This window comes from Castor canadensis, chromosome 3 (assembly GCF_047511655.1).
Source record: "Castor canadensis chromosome 3, mCasCan1.hap1v2, whole genome shotgun sequence".
In the NCBI taxonomy this organism is placed as follows: Eukaryota; Metazoa; Chordata; class Mammalia; order Rodentia; family Castoridae; genus Castor; species Castor canadensis.
Window position 1 is genome coordinate 199,090,765 of NC_133388.1, and position 15,201 is coordinate 199,105,965.

Here is a 15,201-nt window from a genome sequence, read left to right on the forward strand (position 1 = left end):
ACCTAAATCTGGGCGGGGGGGCAGCCAGGGAGATTGAAGCCCCTTCACAAGATGCCCACAGCCTGGGGAGAAGAGGCCTTCACAGGATTCTGGCAACCTGGACATCGGGATTTAGAGCTGTCCAGGGGCAAAATACAAGTTGGATGGGAGGAGAAAGGTGGAATGAGGGGTTGGAAGGGATGCTGGAAGTGACCTGTAAACTGAGAAGGGAAGTTCTGTGGCAGTGCAGGAAGCTGAGGGGTGTGGATCAGGATGCTTTGGGGGACGGGGTGCTTGAGGAGAGAAGAGCAGCTGGGAAAGCTCACAATGGCCTCAGACCCACAAGACAGAAAAGGACAGTGTCTGCCTGAGGGCTGGTGCAGAGGCCAGGGCTGTGATGGGAGGGGTGAGGAGGGTCTCAGTGCTTGCCAGTCAGGGAATGGAAAAGCCACAGGGTACAAAGTCAGCAACCAGTGAGGGGTCCAGAGATAGAGTGGGCTGGGCTGGGACTCTCTAGCAGGGATACTCAGATCCCCAGAGCTTGCTACCTTCTACCCTCTGCACACCCAGCTCTCCCCAGACATCAGAGGATCCAGCTCAGTCTCTTCCTCAACCCCTAGGAATGGCAAGGAAGGACTCCACCCAGAGAGCAGCCTAGCAATCTGGGTGAGGAAGGGCAGCCCTGACCCAAATCCTCAGGACAATTTAAGAGGCACTGGTACCCAACTGGTGGGAGGAAGGAATGGTGTGGTGTGTGTGTGGCGAGGGGCGGTGCTGCCTCACATCTGGAATTAGAAAGGTACGGGTCAAGGAGACCCGCCTGGGAGCTTCAGGCAACATTGTCCAAGGAACCAAGAGCCAGCCAGTGCCAGAAGGCAAATGGAATAGGGGACTGACTTCCACCTGGCTCGCGTGCGCCGCCAAGCGGCCTCGAAGGGCGGAGCCAACGGTCCTTCCCCGCAGATTGGAAGCTCTTTGGAGTAGGATCACAGGACCACCACCACTGCAGGCCAGTCGTCGCGGGGAATTTTGCCATACTCTTGTTAGGCGGCTCCGAGTCTATCTCCCACTGGTCTTTGCACTTAGACGTCACACGCCGGCGGGCCGCGGGAGACGGGCGGGGGCGCGTTGGAGCCCGCCCTGTGGGTAGCCAGGATGCCTTGCCGGGTCGGAAGGTGTGGGGTTGAGGACGGCCTTGCAGGGCTTACCGCTCTTAGCGCTGCGCGGGCCCACGCTCAAAAGGGGTGCACGTGCACTCCAGATCCCGCTTGCGTGGGGCGGGGCCCTCGGTTTCCTCAGGTGGCCTAAGGCAGAGCAGGAGGATCTAGGGCGGAGCTGCAAGGCCAGGGTCCCTTTCGCTTTCCCTTTTGTTCTGTCCAACCGCTGCCGAACCCTCAAGCTCGTCAGGCACAGCGCACAGGTTGTGACACGTGGCCTTGCCCCACTACACCCCTGCAGCTCGCGTGGACTCGAGTGAATTGAGTCACTCGGACCTTTCGCAAGGAGCCCCGTGCGCAATGCAATCCCCACCCGACTGGCCCCCGGTGCCCGAGGCCCTGCGGCCCTCGCCCTTCCCGCACCCGGTTCTGCATTCTCTCCACAGCATGGCTCGCGTGCTGCTCTTCCCAGCCTATTGGTCTCTGGACCAGTTGCTGGGCTGCTGGGCACCAATGGCGCGCCCCGGCAGTCTGGGGCGGGTGAGAGCCGCGGCGGGTACCGGTGGGGCGCTGCTGCTGCTGCTGCTGCTGGTCGGCCTGCCCCTGGCGCTGCCTGGTCTGTTGCTCTGGCTGCCGCTGCAGGCCTGGCGCCGCCCCTTCTGTTACCAGCCCCCTCCGATAGGCTGGGTGCCGCCCGCTCCCTGGCAGCCTCCCGCTGAGCCCGTGCGCTGCTTTGTTTTTCTCACTGCAAATCTGTGCCTATTACCCGACGGACTGGCGCGCTTCAACAACCTGTCACACAGCCAGCGGCGCGCCGAGGCCATTGGCAGGGCGCTGCTGGCCAGCATGCGGCCCTCACTCTATGGGGCTACCGGCAGCAGCCAACCTCTGCCTGGGGGGCCGGATGGGGTGCTGATGGCCACGTTGCCTGTGGGTCTGGACTTCGTGTGCCTGCAGGAGGTGTTTGACCTCCGCGCGGCTCATCGCCTGGTGCGCCGCCTGTCGCCGAATCTGGGCCCAGTGCTGCACGACGTGGGCACACTTGGACTACAGCCCGGGCCGTATCTCAAATTACTGGGTAGCGGGCTCCTACTTGCCTCGCGCTACCCACTGCTGCGTGCCACTTTCCGTTGCTTCCCGAATGCGCGTCGTGAAGACGCGCTGGCCTCCAAGGGCCTACTGTCCGTACAGGTATCGGTCAACTGGCTGCAGTGTGCCCTGTTCCGGGAGGGAAGGTACACTGGGTCAAGCAGGCAAGGAGACCTGGGACTGTGGGGGGTGTTGCAGGCGCAGCTGGGCGTCCTGGATGGGCACCGCGTCGTGGGATTCCTGCATTGCACGCACTTGCATGCACCAACTGGTGAGCCCTGCAGGTGTTGTTGGAATGTCCCCTTTCCTTGGCGGTAGCAGGTCCCTACTCTAGCATCTTTGCTCCCCACCTGCTACTGCTCACTGTCCCAGGCAAAGCCTGGTTGGGTTCAGATCAGAACATGGTGGGAAGCCGGATGTCCAAGATGCAAATTCGCACCCTGGGCTGAGCCTGGCTGCACACCCCTGAACCCTGTAGAGGACGGGCGCTTGCGCTGCAAACAGCTGACGCTGTTGCTGGACTGGGCTGAGCAGTTTGAGGCTGAGAGCAGACAAAGTGGTGAGAAGGTGGCCTTCAGCGTGCTCCTGGGAGACTTGAACTTTGACAACTGCTCTAAAGGTGAGGAGAAGCTGGGACAGGGCGGGACCAAGAGGCCTGGCCTCGCCCACCGACCCCCTGGTTTTCTCCACAGACTTTGTGCAGGAGCAGGGACACAAACTCTTCAGCTGCTTCCACGACCCGTGCCGGCTGGGCACCCGCCAGGAGCAGCCCTGGGCCCTGGGTAGGATGTCTGGAGAGTAGGGAGCAGAGTAGGAAGCGGGGGCCCAGGGAAGGCTGACCTGCAAGGGTCCTGCTAATTCTGCCCTCTCTGGGCCTGCACAGGGACCATACTGAGCACCTCCATGCTCCACCATTCAGTAGCCAGTTCCCCAGAGATGCTGCGGAGGTGAGTGGAGTCCTGGGAGCCAGACAGTGCCTGGGCCAGCTGGGAGGGATGTCCTGACCTTGGTGACACCGCTGCTCCCAGGGCTCTGGAGGAGGAGAAAGGGCGCCACCTCTACCTAGCAGGCCCTCCTCAAGATGGATACCGAGCTAAACCCTGGCGGGGCCGGCGCCTGGATTACATCATGTACCGGGGAACACCTGGGAACCTGCTGAGCCCAGTAAGTGCCAGAGTTCGGGGCGGCTGGGCCTGCCGGCACTGGGTCCACCCCTCAACCCGACTCCTGTCCCTCTGCAGGAGGTGGAGCAGATGACGTTCAGTACTGCCCTGGCAGGGCTCACCGACCACCTGGCCGTGGGCCTGAGGCTCCGAGTTTCAGTGTGCTCCTGATAGTGAGTGGCACACAGACGACAAGCACGGCCAGTGACACAGACATGTGGAGCAGGAGTTTGGCCCAGCAGCTGTGCCCCAGAACTGGGCGACTTAAGGGATCTTTATTGTAGCGGCCCTCACACAGCCTCCTGGGCGCGGCGGTACTCATAGACACTGCCTCGCTCGGGAAAGGCAGGGGCTTGTGGGGGCGAACCCGGCGGTGGCGCGGGGTCCTCCGGGTCGCCATAGCCCCCACCACCAGGCGTATGAAGGCAGAACACGTCCTGTGGAGGAGAGAAGCGGGTTGAGTGCAGGCGTGGCTCTTTCCCTAGTCGGAGCAGCAGTCATCACCCGCCCCTCTGGACCATAGAGGACCATGATTCAGCCCTCTTTCCTCCGGGGAGCCAAATTAAACGCGCTCTTTCGTTATTCTTGATCTGTTTCCCATCCGGAATGGAGACCGATGGGGGAGGGGCGAAGGCATAGGGCACATTCCTTACCCCGGGGTACACAGGCACTGATGTCTTCCCGCCCAGATTCACCGTGCGGCCATCCTTTCTAATCAACAGATTCAAGCCCCGTGCGCCCGGCTCGCCTCCTGCAGGCAGATTCAAGGCGCGGAGTGACCAGAGAGTCGGGGGCTGGTAGTTAGGGGACACCCAGAGGAGAGTGTGGAGGCGGTCTGGCGGGGGCGTAGGGCAGACTGGCAGCTAGAGTTTAGGAAACCGGACAGGAAAGGGCTGGGCTGCTGCTGCCCACCGTGGAGGCCATAGGGCCGGAAGGCGCGGCGTTCCGTCAGCACCGACAGCAGTGCCTCCTCACGAAAGAGCAGCTCTCGGACCACGCCGTCTCCGCCCCGGAAGCGGCCTCGACCCCCAGAGCCCGGCCTCAGCTCGAAGCGGCGCAGGACGACCGGATACCTGCACGGGGCGAGGGGCGAGGGGCGAGGCGCTCAGTGCAACCGGGCGCGGACTCCGCCCCAGCTGGGCTGCGCAAACCCCAGGCGGCGCGCTCTGCTCACCGGCTCTCCAGGATCTCAGGGTCCGTAATGCGCGTGTTGGTCATGTGGCTGTGCACGCCGCTGCGCCCGTGCCAGCCGGGGCCCGCACCCGCACCGCCGGCCACAGTCTCATAGTAGCCCACGTGGGCGTTGCCCAGGGTCACGTTGTTCATGCAGCCCTGGCGGGGGTTAAGCGGTAACTGCGCGGGGCTGGGGGTGGGGCGCTCGCTCCGTGCCCGCCCCGCCCCGCCCCGCCCCAGAGCCGCGTCACACCTGCGAGGCAGCGCAGGCCCCGAAGGCCCCCAGGATGACGTCCACCACGCGCTGCGACGTGAGCACGTTCCCCCCGACCACCGCCGCGTCGGGGGACGGATCCAGAATGGAGCCTCTAGGAATCACCACGCGCACCGGAGCCAGGCAGCCCTGCGCGTGGGTGGGCGGTTCTCAGAGGCGGTTGGGGCTGGGGTCCTCACTGGTTCCGGGAGAGACGCGCCCCCGCCCCGAGCTCAGGCCGGGGTGGTCTGACCTCGCCCCCAGGCACGCTCAGGGTGACCTCGCCCGGGGTGGGCACCTCCCCGGCCCACCTGGTTCAGTGGGATGTCGCGGCCCACTAGGCAGCGCAAGCAGTAGATGAGGGCGGACAGCGTAATGGCCCGCGGGGCGTTGAGGTTGCCGAACACCTCGGGCCCAGTGCCGGTGAAGTCGAACACCGCACTACCCTGCCAGCGGGCGGAAGACGGGAGGACGTCACCAGCTGCGTGCCACTTTCCCCGGACGCCATTCCTAGGTGCCCTCCCTGCCAGGCCTGACCTGACTCAGGTTGATCTGCACGCGGAGATGGATGGGGGAGCCATCGTCCATGTGGTCCTTTGCGGTCACCTCAAGTGGTAGGCCCCGGGCCTGCCGGGAGGTTCCAAAGGCCCGAAGCATGTCTCGTACTGCCAGCTCAGCGTTTGCCTGGCAGGAAGAGGGTTCGGCACCCGCCATGCCACCTTGAGGGTGTCCCAGCTGCTTCGGGGCAGACACGGTGCCGCTCCTACCCTCCTGCCCCCAGACCTACCTGAATATGGCCCATGTAGGCCTGCACCACATCTAGGCCATACTGCCCGATGAGCTCCCCTACCAACTGGATGCCCTTCTGGTTGGCTGCCACCTGGGCACGGAGATCAGACAGGTTGTCATGCAGGTTCCTGGTTCCACTACAGCCAGAGATCTTGCCTGGTGCCCGCAGGGCCTCTGTCACCGCTGGGTGGATAGAATCACTGTTGAGCTCATCTCTAGGCCTTGGGTCACCTGGTACCCTCTTCCACACCCACTGCACCCCCGCTGGACACTGGGAGCCCCCTCTTTGGGCCCTCCACTGGGTCCCCCCACCTTCCCTGATGACTGGTTCCCTGAAGACCCCAGGACCCGGAACACCCAGACTCCACCCTCCCCCTCCCATGACCCAGCATTCCAGGTCACCCTGGGTAAGCAGCTTTGCCAATGACCTCACCAGAACTGGAGGTGCCTGGATGGGGGTGGGGGAGGCAGATTCAGCCCTCAGTAAACTCACCCTCCTGTCTTCTGTGGGCCCTCTTCTGTCCCCCAGAACAACAATCACTTCCCTGACACTCTCCCACTTGCCCTTTCCACTCCCACTGGCCTCCTTAGACACGTGCTTCAAAAGAGAATCCAGCACCTGTCTGCCACCCTCTCCCCCTTTGCAGGTTTCCCAGATCCAAACAAGGCTTCCCTCCCACGCCTGCAAGCATGCAGTTCTGGCCCAAGGACCACTAGGACCTCAGAAACCCTTACCCTCCAGTCCTCTCTGAGCCACTGGTCCCCGCCATTGGTTTGCATCTTCCTATCCATAATCCACTCCCTGCCCCAGCTCCCACTGACCAAGGTCACCCTATTTGTGTCCACGGCGCCCAGAATGCCTGTGGCTCTGTGACCCCCACCTTCTACCCTACTCATATCACCTCTCCTCACTATAGGACACTTCTCAGCTTCCAGACCCTTGGAACCTCAGACCAGTGCTATCTCTCCCACTGCCCCCACCTTCCCTAAAGCTGCTCTGTGCTGCTCAGTGCAGGGCCTCCATCTTCCAGCTATGAAAACCTGACCCCTCACTCACACCCCCCAATTTCATCAAATATCCACCTTGAGTTCCCAAACACTTCCCTCCTCCATCTTCTACCCAGCTTGATGCTTAGCATCATCCAGGGCAACTGCAGCTGGTCCATCTGACCTCTATCCAGCCTCCAGGTCACTCTCAGACCCACCTCCATCCTTTCTGCAGGTGGGTGCACAGGCAAACCAGCGCAGGCCCAGCTGAAAGCCCTCACAGACACCCAACTGCCCAGTGATCCAGGCCCAGAAGGCTCCTAGGGTCCTGCAGCACCTGACCCCTCACCCTGATCTGTACAGCACCCAGACCCAGTGTGGATTGCAGCAGCTGCCCACCTTGAAACAGGCCCTTCTCCCTTCTACATGGTGCCCCTCACATGTCCTGGATAACTTCCCACCCCAAAACTACCTCCCAAAAGGCCTCCCTGGGCCCAGGCCGAATTCATCTTAGCTCCTGTGATCACCTGAAAGAGAATCTGCAAGTGCCTGGAGGGTCACCACCTATCAGTGCCCTGGTCTGCTGGGCTCTATCACAGGGTTCTGCTCAGCCTGGTTCTCAGCAGCAGTGCATCCCAGCCTGCTGAACCCTCACTGTGGCCCCACTCCCACTCACCTTCTTCCTGGAAGACACCCCCCTGGACCAGTTTGAAGGACAGAAAGACAGCACCCTCCTGTTGCAGCGTGGTGGAGTGAGGGGGCATGGAGCCTGGTGTGATACCCCCAATGTCAGCATGGTGCCCTCGGCTGGCCACATAGAACACAGGCCGAGCCTGACCTGGCCAAAACACCTAGTGGGGGGAGAGCAATGGTCAGTTGTGTCAGCCACCTCTATGCCCCCAAAGGTACCTAGGCAGCACCCCCTCACCGGAGTAATGACAGTTAAGTCTGGAAGATGGCTGCCCCCCGCACTGGGGTGGTTGCTGAGCAGTACGTCACCAGGGTGGAGGTCAGCCCCCAAGTGCTGGATCTGAAACCAGGAGACGGATGCAGAGTAGGGAAGGAGAGCAGGCACAAGTGCAGGGGTGGGGGTATGAGGAGGTTCTCACTGCACCTGGAACTGCACAGTCTCCTGCATGGCACCCAGATGCACAGGGATGTGGGGGGCATTGGAGACCAAACCCCCATCGGGTCCAAAAAGGGCACAGGAAAAGTCGAGGCGTTCCTTGATGTTGGTGGAGATGGCGGTGCGCTGCAGGATGCGACCCATCTGTTCTGGGGGTACAGAGTGACCAGGCACCCGCTGGCCTCACCACCCATATGCATGGTCCCAGGAAAAGGAGGTACAGGAGCCCTACAGTCCAAACCCAGGAGCCAGCAGCTTTTTCTGTGTCCTCGGGAAGACCAGGTGACAGCATGCCCACTTGGGTGGTAAAGCTGTAGTCAGGTGTGTCTTGGCCTGTGTGATGGGTATCACCTTCCTCCTCAGCCTGCCTGGAGTCCCATCAAGAACACAGGACCTCCCCTCAACCTTCTGCCCTGCCTGGCCCAGCAGTAACCTGGTCCCCAGCACATAAATCCCTGGGCTCTGGAAGGCCCATAGCCATCACTATGCTGGCCTCAGTGTTCTGTCCCTGAGTATCTGCAGCTCCTAATGAGAGAAAAAAAGGTGCTTGCCCAGCCCAAGGAGACCAGCCCTTGCAGCAGGGGACACCATCCAAAGGCCAAGGCCACAATGCCCACCTGTTGCCAGGAATCCTGTCCTTCCCTTTGGCACACACCTGCCAGTCCATCACATATGATAAGAGCCAATGCTGTCAGTCTGTGCCTGGCCTTGTGTGGTATACAGAGACACCATGTCCCACACCAGTAGCAGCCAGGCCTGCAGGGAAGATAGCAATGGCCACTCACCAGCGATGCTCATGAAGCGGTGTGAGAAGATGGACAGCTGGATGGGATCAAGCTTGGTGCCTGCTGTGCTGGGGGCCTCAGCCCCAACAGAGATGCGGATGTCCCCCGTCTCAGTCACCTCTGCCTGGCAACCTGGCTCCACAAGGATGGTGCTGGAGGCAGCAGGTACAGAAGAGCCATAAGGGGCCAGGCCAGAACCCCCTCCCAACCAGAGACCCCACATCCCCAGGCCAGAAGACACCCCAATGATGGGACCCCAAGTCCCTTAGGCCCCAGCCTTGGGCCAGAGAACTCCACATGAGGCCCCAACAGTTCACCCATCCAGGGCTCCACCCATGCCAGGCTTCAGCCCACCTGTTGCTGTCGATGATGAGACAGGGCCCCTGGAGCTGATGCCCATAGCCCAGCTCTCCTAACAGGTACACAGGGGTCTCCTGGTAACCCCCCTCGAAGTAGCACTGGGTAACCTGCAGAGGGTGTGGGGTGAGCGGGCCCCTCAATACAGCTTTGCCTCCCCCATAAACACTTGTCCCCAGGTCCCATGGATGTGGGTGGATCAGCATGGGCAGAGCCACCAACCTTGTCTACCCGGGGAGGCCCAGTCTGGGCTTTGGGAGCATCTTCCAGCCGAAGACCACTGCGGCCAGTGCCCCTCACCCGCACGTCATCCACCACCACTGGCCGCTCAGGAATGACAAAGCCAAACTCTCTCATATACCTGCACCCCACCCAAAGGAGCAGTCAGGGTGAGGCAGCCAGACCAGCAGGCCACCCACCTGGTTCCCGGGAGGAGGACTCATATACCTCTCCACGAAGGCTGCCCCAAAGTCGCCAGCACGGGGCGAGTGGGCCGTGGCTGGGTGCTGGTGGGCAGACACCATCAAGGCACAGTCGGTGCCCTGGTAACGCAGGTGCAGGAAGCTCTCAGTGCTGATCTGGGACCTGCAGCAGGCAGGTGGGGGCACTCATCCAGTGCTCCTGACGATGCCCGTCCTGCACTTGAAGTCCACAGGTCCTCCCTGACCACTGTCTGAAGAGCCCCAGAACCCTCTGGGAAGACATCAGGCAGTAGCCAGGCCAAGAGCGTGGTGGGGACGATGCAAAGCCTCTGCCCAGCAGCCCAGGAGCCCACCTGGGAAAGCCTTGGGCCCGCAAGGCTTCCACACACTGCTCCTCCAGGCGGGTCAGCCTCTGGTCCAGCTGCATGCAGGTTTCAGGGGTGTAGGACAGGGAGCAGGGCTCCTGTGCTTCGTGAACCACATCTGCTAGGGCCAGCCCTAGTGCTGACAGCAGTCCACTGTGCCTGCAGGGACAGGGATGGTACAGCAGCGACGATTACCTCCCACAGCCACTCTCCTAGCCCACCAGTGCACCCACATCCGGACCCACCTGTGAATATGCACGGTGTCCATGCCCAGAGCCCGGGCGATGGCACATGCATGCTGCCCGCCAGCTCCCCCAAAGCAAGCCAGCACGTGGGCTGAGGGGTCATGGCCTCGTGCCTAGGGATTCAGAAAAGGCCAGTGGCCTCTTTACCCACTGGCTCTGGCCAGCCCCCCACCTCTCACCCGTTGGGCTGACTGGGAAGGCGGCGTGAATGCAGGGGCAGGGCTCAGGTGTGACAGACAGTGGAGGGTGGGCACAGGTGGGCCTACCTGCGTGAGAGCACGGATGGGCCGGCACATAGCCTCATTGGCCACACGTATGAACCCCATGGCCACCTCCTCCAGGCTCAGTGGGGAGGCCGGGCAGGGGCCATTGGCCAGGAAGCTGTTGACCTCAGTGGCCACCGCTTCTAGGGCTTTGCGAGAAGCTTCCGGGGACAGTGGCTGGTCCTCTCCCGGCCCAAAAATGCAGGGGAAGGAGGCAGGCAGCAGGCGACCCAGGACCAGATTAGCATCCGTCACTGTCACAGGGCCCCCTGGGAGGTAGGCACAGTATGGGGGTCGCTCAAGGCAGGGGGACAGGAATGGGCGGCAGGGATGGGGTTAAATGGGTGGCGCGGGCCTAGAGCAGCACGAGGAGGGGAGGCCTGGCAGGGGCAGATGCTAGCTCTTACCTTTGCGGTAGCAGGCGGGGCCTGGGTGGGCACCTGCTGACTCAGGCCCAACTGCAAAGAGGCCAGACCTTGGGAGATGGAGGACTGGAATTGGAGATGGGGTGGGAAGAAGGGCTGGGGAGTCCCAGCTAGAGGGGTGGGAGCTAACCTGAAGAACAGGCGGGAACCCCCACCGGCTGCCACCGTATTGATGTCCAGCTGGGGGGCCTGGAGGGTGACACCAGCTGTGCTGGCCTCAAAGACATGCTCAAATTCCCCAGCATACCGGCTCACATCTGTGGATGTGCCTGATGAGAGGATAGGTTACTGGGAGTCACTCAGAGACCCGCATGCCCAGCTTCACCCAGCCTGGAAGCTGAACCTCCCCCCAGATCCTCCCTTCAGCCTCCATACCTCCCATGTCGAAGCCAATGACAGGCTGACTGCCCTCCAGCTGGTAGGTAGTTGCTGAGTAGCCAACGACACCACCAGCAGGGCCAGACAGCACAGCACGGGAGCCACTGAAGGCATCCATGGGTGCCAGGCCACCATCAGAACGCATGAAGAGCATCTGCACATCCTGTGGACAAGGGTGGGCAGGCAGTGAAGGAATAAGCAGGTACAGGTCCAGGGCCAGGAGCAGGCCATCAGGGACTCTCACCTTGAGCTGGCCCTGGAAGCCGCGGCGGAAGCCTTGCACGTAGCGCTGGATCGTGGGAGTGAGGTAGGCGTCGGCACAGGCTGTGTGTCCACGAGGAACAATGCGTACCATGGGCATGGCCTCCGAGGACAGGGACACGTGTGTGAACCCCAGCTCTCGGGCCAGCGTGCCCACCTGCTGCTCGTGCTGGGCCCACCTACAACGAGAACCCAGGGCCACTGCGCCTCCCACCAAGGCCCTGTGCCTCCCATTGAGGCTCACAGCCTTCCAGCCCCAGCTGGTGACCCTCACTCACGTGTACGAGTGCATGAGCACCACGGCAAGGCTGCGGATACCCCGCGACAGGAGCCCCTCCAGCTTCCCACGCAGGGCCCCCAGGTCCACGGGCTGCTGCACCTCCAGCAGGTCCCCTGTACGGCCTAGAGGAGCCCAGCCAAGAGCCATCAGGATCTGCCCATCCCAGACCGCACCGCATAGCCACTGGGGGACCCGTCCTTTTTCTGAAGAGGGGTTCGGACAGGGTTTCTCAGGCTGGCCTAGCGCTCTAGAGCCTCCTGCCTCAGCATCTTAAGTACTGTACTGGGATTCCAGGTATACAGCACCAAGCCCAACAATTTTTTCCCAGGGCCTTGCACACGCTAAGCAGGCACCCATACCTTTGACAGGAGACCGGGCACCTGGCTCTCCACGGTACAGCACAACACGCTCTTCCACTTCCACCACATCCTCATATAGCATCTCTGGCATGGGCACGGCCTGGGGGTGGGCAGAGGCTCAGAGGAGACTCAGGCCTGAGGTTCCTGAGGAGTCCTGCATGGGTGGGGCAGTTCAGGCGAGGGAATATGTCCCAACAGGCCAGTGGGCAAGCCAGGAGGCAGACAGCCCAGCAAGGCCCATCCAGGGGGTGGCTCTCAGCTCCCAGGCATCTGAGTGGAATGAGGCCAGTTGTCCTGCCTCCAGAAGGGCGGCTTCCAGGAGCTCAACAGTGGGGCTGGGGCTCCACCCTCACCCTGAACATGACTGGCTTAGGCTTGCAGGGTTCAGGACAGGGCATGGTGACAGCAGGAGCTGGGCATCACGTGCCCTTGTCGGGGCAAGGGACAGCGTCCAGAGCCTCCTTTCTGCCTATCGGCTGGTGGACTTGGGCATCAGCGTTCCTTCTACCGACTTTTCACACCAAAGGGCTGTGGCAACCCCGGAGGGTTGAGCCGCACTACTCAGCATCCAGGTGGTGTGGGAGAGCTCACCAGGTCAAAGAGGTCTGCACGAGCCTGGGTACCAATATGCAGCAGGTCTCGGAAGCCACGAGTCACCAATAATGCCACCCGTTCCCCCCGTCGCTCCAGCAGGGCATTGGTGGCCACTGTGGTGCCCATACGGATACTGGCAATGCGACTGGTGTCCAGCGGCTGGTCTCGGGGCAACAGCATGCCTCCCTCCTGGGGACCACATAGTCAGTTTCAGGCCCAGGCTGGGGCCCCTCTAAACCCATCTGCTCCACCCTGACCCACCTGCTCAGCCCTGGCCCACCTGCTCCAGGATGCGACGGATGCCCTCTGTAGGTGCGTCCGCATAGTTGGCAGGGTCCTCTGACAGCAGCTTCAGGACCCGCACATGCCCTCCTGGACATTGCGCAAAGACATCAGTGAAGGTGCCTCCACGGTCGATGGCAAAGTGGAAACGCCCCTCCGGACTACCCATGACAGTGTGGCTGGAGTCCAGCAGTGGCTCTTCAGCTGGCAGCCCTGGGAGAACTGGAGAGAGGAGCCCATCAGCAGGGAGGCCTGGGGGTCATGCTGGTGGGACCGATCTCTGAGCAGAGGCTTGGTATGGGAAGAAGGAGGGGCCCTGGGGAAGAGCCACTGTGCAACCCTTGGCGGAGGCCAGAACTGCACAATCCAGTTCACAGGGCAGCTGAGTGGAGCCAGGTCTGTCAGCCCAGTGCTCCCAATCACCCGGGTTCCAGAGCCCTGGTAGGGATTGACGACCGGGGTCTGGAGCAGAGATGAAGGCGCCGCTGGACCCCAGTGCCCTTGAGCTGGGGATGTTGGTGTTCTTTTCGCATGAAGAGGCACCAGAGTTAGGTCTGGCAGGTGAGGGGACCCCCCACTTCCGCTTTGCTCAACCTCACCAGCCAAGGCCTTTCGGGCCGCTGTGCTCGGCAGAGCCTTTGCAATGCCGGGGCGGGGCCAGGCCCGGGAGACGAGGAGCGGGACCGGGGAAGGGAGAGGGGAAGGCGAGCACAGAGAGGGGCAAAGATCCCGCGCAGGGCCCACCTGCCGGTCGGCTCCGACTTGCTCGTGGTCTGCGCCCGCTGCGCTCCCCGCGCGCCCTCCCCGCACCTAGGCTCCGCCCCCCGCACGACTGGTCCCGGCGCGTCCAGCTCTCTCGGTTGCGTAAGTCCCGGCCTGTCCCGAGCGCCTCCTTCCTCGCCCCGAGCAATCGCAAAGACTGCAGGGGCCAGTGGCCAAGCCAGCTGGGGGCCGACCCAGCGCTTGGCTCAAGGGCACCTTGGCTCTGTGAGCCGCCGGGGCCCTTGCGCAGGCGCTGGATCCTCCAGGTACCCCGGAGCAATGTGACTGTTCCCCAAAGTAACAGCCCTGAAGTGCTCTGGCACTGCCTGGCCCGCACGGCCCAGGGGCGGGGAAACGGAGCCTGCAGCAACCGGAGAGGAATGAAGAGAAACCGTAGGGGGCTATGGCCCCAAGCAGCACGCACCCCGAGTGCGCGCTGGCGCTGTGGACAGGGGCCCCTCTACACACTCCCTACAGCCAACCCCATAGGAGATGAGCCTCCAAGCGGCCAGACCCCAGAATACCTGAAGCTGAGGTCCCCTCTGGAGTGAGACTCCCACACACCTGGAGCTGATGTGTCCCCTCTCCCCCCCTCCACCGCCCTTCCACGGGCCAGAGGGTCAAGGGGTTCACACCGTGAGGACCAGGTAGTTTCCCTACTGGTGCCGGCTGTGCGTCTGCCCAAGGCTGAGGTGGACACAGCTTGCCCCCACCTCCAGCGCGTGGGGGTGGGTGGAGAATATGGGCTGAGGGAGGAGTCTCCCAAAGAGAACAGCAGGCGAAGAGGACAGAAAGAAGTCAGGGCTGGTTTCTTATTTTGAGGTTTTTTTTTTTTTTTTTTTTCTGTTACTTAGTGGGGTTTAAGCCCCCAGAAAAGCAGATCCTCCCCTGATGGCCCCAGCTCCTAGGCCAGCACCCCAAGACTTGCTAAGACAGATTCAAGGAAGCCTCAGCTCTATTCTTCTAACTGGAGTGGGGGGCTGGACTGGGGATTAGCCCCACCGGAGCCCTCATCCTGTGAGCCACGTAGGCTGGGTTGGAGAAGGCTGGGTGCGGGAGGCACTGGCCCAACCCTGGAAGGGGGTGGTGCTGCCCTACAAAGGCAGCCCCCAGAGGAGGTCAGCTGAGCCCAGGGGAGATGCCAGACAGATGTCAGACAGGCTGGGGTCTCCCCCAACCTCACCCAGTGAGCCTAGTTGGCCCTTGGAGTCTCCTTTGGCTTGGGAGATCAGGACAAAGGTGGGCTTGCTGTGTGTCGGAAGTAGTGAGTTCTGGACGGCACTCCAGGCTGCAACAGGGCTCCCAGCTGCCTAGTGCCCTCTGGCAGCCTGGGTGTCCTCCCCTGTGTGATGTGAGATTCGAGTGCAGGTTGGGAGTAAAAAAAGAGGTAGTTTTTTAAAAACTGGACCCACTGCCTGGTCCAAGTTGACACAAGAAGACAGGCACATGAGATCTGATAGGCTCAGAGCAATGCTGTGCACCTGACCCCATTTCATGCCCTCTAACCTTGCCTTAAGGCTTCCTCTACAGCCCAAGCTTTTGACCCCTTTGTGGGCTGCTCTTGGTGTCCTAGTCTATCCCAGACACATTTCACTGGGTCCCCTATCCCTTCAGATCTTCTTGGGCCACATGAAGGACTCCAGCTACCCAGCAGTCAGGAATTGGGCGCAGCAGCAGGCACACAGGACCTACTCCCCTGGAGATGGG

At 62.0% G+C, this 15,201-nt stretch overlaps 2 protein-coding genes across 5 annotated transcripts; one reads left to right on the top strand and one right to left on the bottom strand.

Annotated features, from left to right (window-relative positions):
• Positions 1-1,496: 1,496 nt before the first annotated feature.
• Positions 1,497-3,975, top strand: LOC109690834 (sphingomyelin phosphodiesterase 5). 2 transcript variants are annotated; one of them, XM_020170411.2, is made up of 7 exons: positions 1,497-2,327; positions 2,424-2,496; positions 2,704-2,844; positions 2,918-3,007; positions 3,109-3,172; positions 3,254-3,389; positions 3,467-3,975. In XM_020170411.2, exons 1-7 carry the CDS (start codon positions 1,497-1,499, stop codon positions 3,557-3,559), a joined length of 1,428 nt encoding a protein of 475 aa, XP_020026000.1. In that variant the 3' UTR covers positions 3,560-3,975. The 2 variants fall into 2 exon arrangements, with proteins under 2 accessions (XP_020026000.1, XP_073925532.1); XM_074069431.1 differs by having other exon boundaries at positions 1,497-2,496.
• Positions 3,605-14,204, bottom strand: Oplah (5-oxoprolinase, ATP-hydrolysing). 3 transcript variants are annotated; one of them, XM_074069426.1, is made up of 27 exons: positions 14,059-14,204; positions 12,731-12,954; positions 12,448-12,639; positions 11,857-11,956; positions 11,496-11,619; positions 11,201-11,396; positions 10,954-11,119; positions 10,709-10,847; positions 10,561-10,628; positions 10,157-10,422; positions 9,891-10,003; positions 9,634-9,804; positions 9,306-9,443; positions 9,081-9,219; positions 8,856-8,968; positions 8,502-8,653; positions 7,705-7,865; positions 7,519-7,620; positions 7,267-7,441; positions 5,602-5,786; positions 5,352-5,498; positions 5,126-5,260; positions 4,815-4,964; positions 4,563-4,720; positions 4,301-4,461; positions 4,042-4,139; positions 3,605-3,825 (listed from the first exon to the last, which is right to left on the bottom strand). In XM_074069426.1, the coding sequence occupies exons 2-27, from the start codon at positions 12,899-12,901 to the stop codon at positions 3,679-3,681; spliced, it is 3,867 nt and encodes a 1,288-aa protein (XP_073925527.1). In that variant the 5' UTR covers positions 12,902-12,954; positions 14,059-14,204; the 3' UTR covers positions 3,605-3,678. The 3 variants fall into 3 exon arrangements, with proteins under 3 accessions (XP_073925527.1, XP_073925526.1, XP_020025917.2); XM_074069425.1 differs by having other exon boundaries at positions 14,019-14,190; XM_020170328.2 differs by lacking the exon at positions 14,059-14,204 and adding an exon at positions 13,477-14,001.
• Between the last annotated feature and the right edge of the window lie 997 nt (positions 14,205-15,201).

Excerpts from the sequence above, each read along its gene's own strand:
- LOC109690834 (XM_074069431.1), top strand. The coding sequence starts at position 1,497 with ATGCAATCCCCACCCGACTGGCCCCCGGTGCCCGAGGCCCTGCGGCCC. Across the intron at positions 2,497-2,703 it reads GCACTTGCATGCACCAACTG|AGGACGGGCGCTTGCGCTGC; the intron begins GTGAGCCCTGCA and ends TGAACCCTGTAG. Across the intron at positions 3,173-3,253 it reads TCCCCAGAGATGCTGCGGAG|GGCTCTGGAGGAGGAGAAAG; the intron begins GTGAGTGGAGTC and ends CGCTGCTCCCAG.
- Oplah (XM_074069426.1), bottom strand. The coding sequence starts at position 12,901 with ATGGGTAGTCCGGAGGGGCGTTTCCACTTTGCCATCGACCGTGGAGGC. Across the intron at positions 9,444-9,633 it reads CGGGCCCAAGGCTTTCCCAG|GTCCCAGATCAGCACTGAGA; the intron begins GTGGGCTCCTGG and ends TGCCTGCTGCAG. Across the intron at positions 4,140-4,300 it reads CCGGCCCTATGGCCTCCACG|GAGGCGAGCCGGGCGCACGG; the intron begins GTGGGCAGCAGC and ends ATCTGCCTGCAG.